At 48.3% G+C, this 10,030-nt stretch overlaps 1 protein-coding gene across 2 annotated transcripts in view; it reads left to right on the top strand.

Moving 5' to 3' along the window:
• Positions 1-318: 318 nt before the first annotated feature.
• SLIT3 (slit guidance ligand 3) overlaps positions 319-10,030 on the top strand; it is a 695,238-nt gene continuing 685,526 nt past the window's right edge. For both annotated transcript variants that reach the window (XM_065547045.1, XM_015452236.3), the window contains exon 1: positions 319-940. In XM_065547045.1, the coding sequence (XP_065403117.1) occupies positions 324-940 (617 nt within the window). In that variant the 5' untranslated portion in view covers positions 319-323. The remainder of the gene's footprint in view (positions 941-10,030) is intronic.

The raw sequence follows: 10,030 nt of genomic DNA, 5'->3' as shown, positions 1-10,030 counted from the left end.
TATGAGTAGAGTGCTCAGCTCAGTGCAAGAATTTAAAAAAAAAAAAAGTGTCAGGAGCCTTATCCGTCCTTGGCTCCTAACAGTGAATGAGTTTCAGTGTTTCTTTCCCGGGGCCCTGCTGGCCGAGCCCCTTTCCTTCCCTGGTTCCTTCTCTCTCCCTCCTCTACTGCCTCCTCCCTCCAGGCTCTCGGTCGCTCCAGCAAAGTTCCCAACTTAGTCGACATGACGCGCGGCGCAGCCAATGGGAGGCGGAGTTGGCGTTTTTTTTGAGGGGGGGCGGGAGGGGTGGGCCCCGCGTCTCCGGTGTCTGCCCTGCTCAGTGAATGGAGAGAGCCAGCGCCGGCCAGCTCACCCGGCCGCCCCGTGCCCCAGCCGCCGCCGCCGCGCTCCCCAGCTCAGCCCCAAGCCGGACCTCCCCGGGCGCCACGCCCCACTGCGCTCGCCCCAGGTCCCCAACTGGGCCAGCGGGGCCAGGGGGCGCTCCGCACCTGGGCACTCCCAGCGATGCGCAGCGGGGCAGCGCCGGCCCCGCAGATGGAGCTGCTGCTGCCGCTGCCGCCGCCGCCGCCCGGCGCGCCCCGCTCCGCCCGCGCCCCGTGCGCCTGAGCGCCGAGCTCGCCCCTCCTCCGCGCCAACTCCGCAGCCCGCTCCCCAGGCCGCCCGCGCTCCCCGCGCGACTCCTCGGGCTCCACGCGTCTTGCCCCGCAGAGGCAGCCTCCTCCGGGAGCGGGGCCCTGCACACCATGGCCCCCGGGTGGACAGGGGTCGGGGCTGCCGTGCGCGCCCGCCTAGCGCTGGCCTTGGCGCTGGCGAGCGTCCTGAGTGGGCCCCCAGCCGTCGCCTGCCCCACCAAGTGTACCTGCTCCGCCGCCAGCGTGGACTGCCACGGGCTGGGCCTCCGCGCGGTTCCTCGGGGCATCCCCCGCAACGCTGAGCGCCTGTGAGTACCCCTGCCCCACCCCACGCGGGCCACCCACCTGGGTCCCACCGAGGTGGCCCCAGGCGCCAGATCCCTCCTTTCCTTTCGACCTCCCTGGATGCAGTCTCTATTCCCATCCCTTCCTGGATAGGATCCCTCGCTCTCCGAGCTGGGAGTCTGTAGGCTTGGTCCGATCTGGAAAGAGAGGTCTCCAAACCCCCCGCGATGAGCCAAGAGCAGTGCTTCTCCAGGGGTGAGGGTTCCAGACGCAGGGCCCGCTGACAGCTTCCGAGGAGTAGCTGGCGAGAGGCGAGGGGAGGCAAGAGCACTGCAGCCTCAAGGTCTTAGGGTGAGGGTCAGGGGTCTGCGCTCATTAAAAAGGGGGGCGGGCGAAGGAGAAAGCTATAGGATGATGGGCCGTCAAGGCGCAGAGGCGGGAGAGAGGGCCCGAGACTGTTGACCTGCTTGGAGATCAGAATGGGCCAGCCGCTCTCTGGCTGCCCTTGCAAGGAAAGTTGAGAGTGTGGGTGAAGGTTTAACTTCTGAGGAACCGGACAGATTCAGAGTGGGTGCTCGCAAAACCCGCTCTGCCTGGAAAGCAGTCTGGGAGATGCCAAGTTGCAGCCCCGGGTGAATTTTTTATGGCTGGGTTATAAATGCCTCCCCGAACGAAGGGGCCGGAGAATGGAAATGCTGACAGCTCTTCAAATGAGACCGAGCGTTATAATCTTACAAACCGCACTCAGCCTCGGATCCTGGGCTTGGCAGCGAATGGAGAGGCGCTTGCAGAATGGGGTGGATTGACCCTAGTTTTAACCCCAATTGTGCAACCAAATATTTACTTTTCATATGTCAACGTTTTGGAAACATTTATCATTTTGATCCTCGGACCAGATTCAAAACTTGGACTCCGGGGTGGGCTCCTCTTAGTCCGCAGTTGGGGTGGGGTAAGGGAGTGGGGGAGAAACGCTGGAGTGGGTGGGAGCCTTACTGGGAACCCAGCCGAGAAGTGGGTGAGGGTTTGCTGTAGTGTGGTGGATTCCCTCCGTGTCTTGCTCTCCCTCTTCTCCCCTTCCTCACGTGCCTTAGGGGTAGGCGCCTGGATCTTCCACTCTGCTTTCTTGACTTAAGGCTGGAAGAGAGTAGTGATGACAAGCATTGTCCTAGAGTGTGTTATTCCTGTTAGTCACCTCCTATCACCCCACCTCCTCTTCTCTTCCACTTCTTTGTGCGTCTCTGGGTGGAGACTCAGCAGAACTGTCTTCCTTATTCCTGATGCTCTCTTTTTCCTTTGGCTGAAAACTTTTTTTTTTTTCCTCAAGTGCAATGATTGTTTTGTTGGGTTGAACCACAGAATCCTAAAGGGTGAGAGCCGAATTATTAACAAATGTCGAAAACCAGGCTTGGAAGTATAAAATGACTTGCCCAGGAAAACACAGCAAGTTGATGGCAATAAAGGGGCCAAAATCCAGTTTTTCACACCTTAATTCAGACATTATGTTAGTCCATAGGAGTGCAAAACTTGTTTTAGTGGTATTTTTAGATACCTGCACCTTGTAAACTAAGTTCTCCTCCTTGTCACACCAGTGCTAGCCACATGACTTAGTGAAATAATAACTATAGCTATTGTTTGATAAATGCTTTGCATGCCTTGATTTGTGTACATGTATTATCTCATTGAATCTCTCCAACAGTCCTGTTAGTTACATAGGCAATGCTTATTACTCCATTTTACAGTTAAGTCGTCTTGTCATTTACTCAAGGTCATGCAGCTAGTGAAGTGTTTGAATCCAAGCCTGATTGGTTCCTAAGCCCACAACCCTTATCACTCTGCTGGTCATCCTTGGAACAAGGGTCAGTTTGGACCACAATCTATAAACAGACAGTCCTGGGAGGTTTCTGGCTGGGCTTGGATCTTAGAACAGGCTGCTGTTGCTTCTGCTTCTGGTATACCCTGCAAATGTTCAGCTCACTTTGATGTTAGCTCTGATGCTTGGGGTCTTGAAACTACTTCTTCTCCATCTTCAAAACCGTGCTCCATGTTTGGGAAACCAAGGAGAGTAAGTCCCTTTCCTCCTGGTATGTAGGAAGTTTTCCAGAGCTGCAGGAACAGCACCCATGCCAGCACACCACCCAGTCATCTCCTGTAGGAGATCTGTGCAGCTCAGGGCAACCCATCGACTCTAGAACTGGAGAAACAGGGCAGAGACTGGAGTCCTGGTTGTTCCCATAGGCCCCCTGCTGCAGTCCTTAACAGGCAGTGGGAGAGCAGGAGCTGCTTTGATATCTCTGGTCTCTTCTGCCTCAGTTGTGGTCACTGGTGCCACTTTGGCTAGGGTGCATGGGGGTGCCGCGATGGTATCTCATTCTAGTCTCCTTCCTCCCTGGGAATCGGGGACAGTCTTTAGGAGCAAGCTGGGTCAGGTTCACTTCAGGGTTTCAGGGCAGTCCACCAACAGTTTTTCACCACCAAAGTCCTGCACCACACTCTCTCTCAGCCAACTCAGATGTAACATTTCAATTCTGAAAACTCTTGGGGGATATTTGGCATTTTTATGCTCTGCCAAGGATTTCTTCAGAGAAGAATCACTCATTTATTCCTGCCTTCATTCATTCAACACACATTACGTGAGGCCGGGCGCAGTGACTCATGCCTGTTATCCCAGCACTTTGGGAGGCTGAGGTGAGAGGATCGCTTGAGCCTAGGAGTTTGAGAACAAACATCACTTGAACCTCTACTGCATTCCAGAAACTGTATATAGAATCATTGCATATACAGAAGAAAACCAGCACTTCAATGTAAAGAATGTAAGCAAAAGATAGAAGGAAACTTGCTTTGGTGAGCCTTTTGAACTTCCCAGGGTTCATTTTGCCATAGGGCACGTTTTGTCAGCACTGTCATCAGATGCTCAGGACCTTCCTAAAATCCAGTTTTCTGATCTCAAATGTTTAAATTGTGTTTTAAAACAAAGAAACAGCATTTTCTCCGTTCACCATTCTTGGTACTCTGCCTCCCAAAAAGCCTTTGATGAAGGGATTTGTGTGTATGTGTGTGTGTGTGTGTGTGTGTGTGTGTGTGTGTCTGTCTGTCTGTGTATATTGCTTCTCTGGATGTTTCTGACTTCTGAAACCTTGTGTTACAACATTAAGGAAAACCTGAGTGGGGATAATGTGCTCAGCATTTGGACTTTGCTTCAGGCCTGGAATGGGGCCTGAATTGTTCATAATTAAGCCAGAATCAGAGTTGGGGGTCCATGTTCCAAGGTATTCCCTATAACGTCAGCACATCAGGCAGAAAAAGAAACTCTCTTTTATAAACTACTGACAATTTTTCCCCCTCCATGAGGAGGTGACACCCACAAGAAAGCTAAATAAATGCAGAGAAGAATTCAGTGTAATTTATTATCCGTGCAGCAAAGATAGAGGACGAGAGGAGAGGAAGTGGATGGCGGTGCCTGAAACCAAACATTTACCATGGAGCACAGAGTAAACAGATGTTGCACTTACCCTTCTGACTACAAAAGGAGCCCACAGATGTAATTCTTCTCCAACCACAATCTCAGCCTGGAAAAAGAGGAGGCAGATGAAAATGAACTCTCATGTGGGGCCACTTCTCCCCATCTTGCCCTCCTGCCTAGAGGCAGGCAGAGGCCCACTTCTCACTGCAGTGAGGGGTGGCCTGAATGGTGGAGTGGGGGCAAGAGTGGACATCTTTGGTTTTTCACTTGGCTCTGGAACATGCTGGAGACTGCTATATTTAAATAAACATTTCCTGTTTGCGAAGGAGAACGGGCGAAAGGCTGAAACGTGAGAATGTGGTAACTTAATTTTCTCCATCACTCCAGATGACGGCTAGCTTTGCCGGTGGTTTGGTCCAATAAAAACTGACACCATGTCATAGGCTTTCCCTCACTTGACCACAGAGGTCCTGAGGTCAAGTGGGAGACTTTCCAAGATGCTCAGTAGCCAAGGCCTGTGTCCTGGTACTTCCAGCCCTCAGGGTCAACTTAGAAGACAGGGACAAGCTAGTGAATCATGGGGTCTCTCTGGGTCAACCATGGTGATGTGACCTTTTAGGGAAACAGTGCCCTTCTGGACAGACTAAGGAGCGGCTGAGTGGACCTGCCTCCAGTGGACCGGTCTAGCCTTCAGGGTGCTGTGCAACTTTGGACAGATTGCATTACCTCTCTGGGCCTCATTTTCATGAAAGTAGAATTCTTGCATAGTCTTAGTGGTTTTCTTAGGGGTTATAGTCCATTGGGGGACTGTCAGTATCCGCCTCCCTAGTGTCTAGAACAGTGCCTGGCACACAGTAGGTTTTCAGCAAATGTGTATTCAATAAAGGAATACTGAACCTCAAAACTAGAAGTCTTTCTTTAGTTCTTACAAGTGAAGGATGGGCCATTACATATCTGCATTCTGGTGTATAACTAAGGGATCCTTACTGGTAACCTATGTCATGAGTTATTAAGGGTATCTAAAATTTGGATTTTATGAACTAATATTTATTGCCTTACTAGAGTTACCAAGGACTCCTGTTGAGTGATCTGCTCTGGAGTCTGGTTGCCAGGCATTGCTTAGCAACCTTGCAAAACTCCTACTGTGCACATGCCCATGAAAAGAGCTGGAAATCCTGAGCACTTAAACCATAGGGCTTTCTAATCAGGAACTCATCAGCGTCATCCTGAGCGCTCTGTGGGTTTTGATTGCTGCTCTTCTTGTATTAATTGATAAGTTCTGCTTTTGTTGATCATCTGGATTTTCTATTATTTCTGCGTTTTTGCCATTTTGATTGTTATGTTGTTTTCTCTCCGGTATTGTTTGTTGTCACAGAGTTCTGTCTCCCCAGGAAAGTGAGAATGAATAGTGGGTTGCAGCTGTAGGATCTCTCACCTTGGCAATGTGGGCTGCGGCAAGAAGGTTCCCAACCCCTAAGCATTGTGGTTAGGGCAGGCGCTCTGGAGACAGACAACTCTGGGCTTGAATTGCAGCTCTGTTACATCTTGCTGTTGCACTGTGGGCGTGTTACACTATTGTTGACTTAAACACACTATTGCAGTGTGTTTAATTCTTTTGTACCTGTTTCCACACCTGTGATACCAGGACGATAAGTGCACTGTCTTCATGGGGATGCTGTGAATGTAACCTGAGGCAGTCCCTGTAATGCGCTCAGCACGGTTCCTACAACGGTTCCTCCAACAATGAGTGTTGTTCACTCATTGCTGTGATTGTTTATCCCTCTGTGATTTTTTAACTGTAAAGTATGTATGATGAATCTTCCCTATTGGGGGGATTAAATGAAATAATATACAGGAAAGTGCTTAGCACAGTACAGTCGTGTGCCACATAAAATGACACAGTGGACAACATAGAGGATGGTGGTCTCATAAGGTTAAAATGGAGCTGAAGAATTCCTATCGCCTAGTGATGTCGTAGCTTTTGTAACAGCATAGTGCCATCACTTTATTTTTAATACAGGTAGTGTCACCTAAGTGTATAATGTTGATAAAGTCTCCAGTAGTGTGCAGTAATGTCCTAGGCCTTCGCATTCACTCAGCACTCACTCACTGACTCACCCAGAGCAACTTCCAGTCCTGTAAACTTTATTCCTGCTAAATGCCCTATGCGGATGTACCATTTTTTATCTTTCCTACCATATTTTGATTGTACCTTTCTATGTTTAGGTATGTTTAGAAACACACATACTCACGATTGGGTCGCAGTGGCTTACAGTGTTCAGTAGAGTAACATGCTATGCAGGTTTGGAGTTTAGGAGCAATAGGCTATCCCATATAGCCTAGGCGTGTAGTAGGCTAGACCCTCTGGGCTTGTGTGAGTGCACTCTATGAGGTTTGCACAATGACGAAATCGCCTAATGATGAGTTTCTTAGAACATATCCAGATCATTAAGTAATGCGTGACTGCACCACAGGAGCCCTCCCTAAACTATTCCTGTTAGTGACCATGGCTATTACTTTTATATCTTCATCTCAGGCCCTGTCCAGCTGGAAGGTTTGAGATGCCCACCCCAAATTTGCTCCAACCCAGAGCCCTGTGGAGGCAAGTTCCTTGCCTGCCTGTGGGCTGTGCCCAATACCCTCTTGGCTGGGCCCCTCCTTTTCTCTCTCTGCTCTTGGTCCTGCCCCTACAGCAAAGCCCAGGTTGGCCTCTGTTCCACAGAAGGGGAATTATGGTGAAAGTGGTTTAGGTCTGTCCCATGGGTGTGTTGCTTTGTGTTATATTTAAATAAGGAATGTATTTTATTTATTTATTTTTTGGCGGTGGGTTTTCATGGGGAATTTTTAGCCCTGACTTTTTTTTCAATGTTCATTCCTTCTATCTTTCCCTAAATACCTCCTTTTACTGACTTCCCATGTCTGCCTCTATTACTGCTTTTACTTGAGACAGCTGTATTTACTAGCAGGCTCCACCCTCATTATGTAAGGTGGTCTTAACCCTTTTTAGAACTGCTGGAAGGAAAGGAAAAACAAGGGGTGGAGGCGTTCCTAGAGAGCTAGCTCCTCTGGACCACTGCTAATCCCAAGCTGGATGGCTGCAGAGGGTGCCCTGGCACTGTGCTGAGCTCCCTGTGCTCTCCGTTCTTCATTGTTCCCCATCCTTAAATTCAAATCAACCTTGCCAAGGTTGGATGCTCATGAGTCCTCTACCTCTCTGCTTTGCAGGCCTGGACTGTGATCTGTAACTACTGTGACTGCTGGCCTGTTGAGAGGCTAACCTTTCTTCCCCACTCACTGTGGTCTTCATAGTTGTGTTGTCAGTACCATGTTTGATACAGTGAAACCCTGGCCAAAGGGTGCATGATTAGAACCTTCTGTACTGAGTGGACAGAGAAGATGGGAAAATGTGCCACTAGAGCAAGACTCTGGGACCCAAATCCCGGTTCTGTCATCTACTAGCTGGATGGGCCTCAGTCTTCCCATCTGATAAATGAGAATAATAATAATACTCCCTTCAAAGGATGCTGCATTAATCCACATAGGCTGCCTGGAACCAAGAGCTCCCTCTATCAATATTCCTGTTGTTATTATGATCAAAAGTCTTACTGAGTGTAGACCTCCTATCAGAGCATGATCAGGATGAAGCTTCATGAAGAAAAATATGGATCATCGGGGTTGGAAGAGGTCCTTCTGTCCAAGTTCCAACCACACAAAGGTTGGTCTTCCATCAGCACAATTTCAGGGAAGGTGGTCAGTTAGCCTCCTTTGCTTGATGATATCTAGTGATGAGGAGCTCCGTTCTTCCTAAAGCAATTTATTCCATTAAAAAACACAGTCCTAATAAGAAAATGTCCTTTGTGTGGGAGTTGGACTTACCTCTTATTGATTGTCATTACCCAGGGCAAGTATAATCTTTTTTCCAAATGACAAGTTTTTGGAAGTCTTATTGCTGTGGTGTTTCTCACCACCCATTCACCTGAGTCTCCTAACATTTTTACAATTGTCTCAACTGTTCTGTTTGTCATACAGTTTGGGCATAGGCCTTGTCCTCCATGCCTACTTCTCTTCCTCTAGATGGATTCCAATCTTCTCGGACTGCATTAGTTAGAAGGAGACCTTCCATGCCCTCACTGTTTTATTTGACTTCTATCAGCCAGCACATTCAAAAGAACCTTTTCACTTTGGACAGCCACAGCCCTGGGTGGGCTCGTTTTGACCAAGCTGCCTGACACCCCCATATCTCCCCAGCCTTCCCTGCTGTTAGTTTGTTGTCCCCCCTTCTAGACTGGTGCAGTTGACTTTTTGGAGTCTTAAGTGCAACACTTTGCATTTATCGTAATTAACTTTTGGCAAATCATTTCATTTCATCAGCTTTTCAGGAGCATTTTCTATTTCGATTTCCTCATCTAGCAATTAACTACTCCTTTCCCCATCTCCCACTATTTATTTCCTCTGCAATTTTAATGAGCTTGCCCTATAGATCCTTATCCAAGTTGTCAATATAATCAGCAGAGTTCTCTGTGCGTTTTTTTCCGAAATCTTTCTACAATCTGGCATTTGGATTACATAGATATATTGCCCCATTCTTTCTGGCTGGGATGGAAAAAAAAATGTTGAGGTCTTCTTGGCTTGTAGCATCTTCTTTCCCTGGGGTCCTGTTGGTTCATATTTTCTCTGGAATAATTTCCCATTAATGCTTAATTCTTCAGCTTGCTAAATTTTCTCTATACTCTTGGTTTCTCATGGAACTTTCCATCATGACTTTAGCTTCATTTTTGTCCTATTAGGCTAGTACCACAAGTCCCACCAGCACAGGATATGACGCATGTATGTGTGTGTATGTTGAATGTGTATGTATATATATATTATTCTCTCCTGGTAAAAAGTTTAGCCTGAGGGACTGAGCCTTTCTGCCAATAGCAGAGCTCAGGTAGCTTCAGGTTTTTAAACACAGTGATTTCTCTTAGCATCTTGGGTACCCACTGGCATCGGGCACATTTTCTGGAGTAGTTCTGGGAACAGACATGATGGAGCATGAAGCATAGGGGACCGAGGCCTACAGGGTCCCCAAGCCTCTATAAACAACAACAACAGTCATCACCATAACAATAGCTGGCATTTATTGAGCCATTCTTAGCGCCTGGCACTGCTCTTACACTTTATATGCATGGAGTCATTTCCTATTCGAAGAGTTATGTGAAGTAGGCAGGAGGACTGTCTGCATTTTATAGATGCGACAACTATATGAGAGAGGTGAAATGACATCCCCAGTCAGGAACAGGAGAGGCAGGGTTCATCCAGCCAGGCTGGTCTCAGAGGCTGCACGCCAACCCCTGGTCATGTCATTCCTTCAGAATCTTTCAAGTCAACCTCCTTTTCTGTCTTCTAAACTCCATTCTCAAGTAACAACTAGAAGAAGAACATGATGAGTTCAACTTAAATCAAGGACCCCCTGTTTGATGCAGAGCATCTAGAGGAATGTCAAGGATGTGATCTGGACACCTGGTGAAACAGAGCCATCATGTCCAGTTTGGGGAAATAGGTGGCCTTTGTATCGGAGCTTGAAGACTAATAGTGTCCCTGTACATAGGAATGGGACCGTGGTACAGTCACGGAAGTTCATGATTAGATGCTCCTGAGCCCAACTTAAAAT

The sequence above is a fragment of the Macaca fascicularis genome, chromosome 6, assembly GCF_037993035.2.
Source record: "Macaca fascicularis isolate 582-1 chromosome 6, T2T-MFA8v1.1".
NCBI classification, from domain to species: Eukaryota; Metazoa; Chordata; class Mammalia; order Primates; family Cercopithecidae; genus Macaca; species Macaca fascicularis.
Note: the sequence above shows the minus strand (reverse complement) of the source record. Positions and strands in the feature narration are given on the sequence as shown.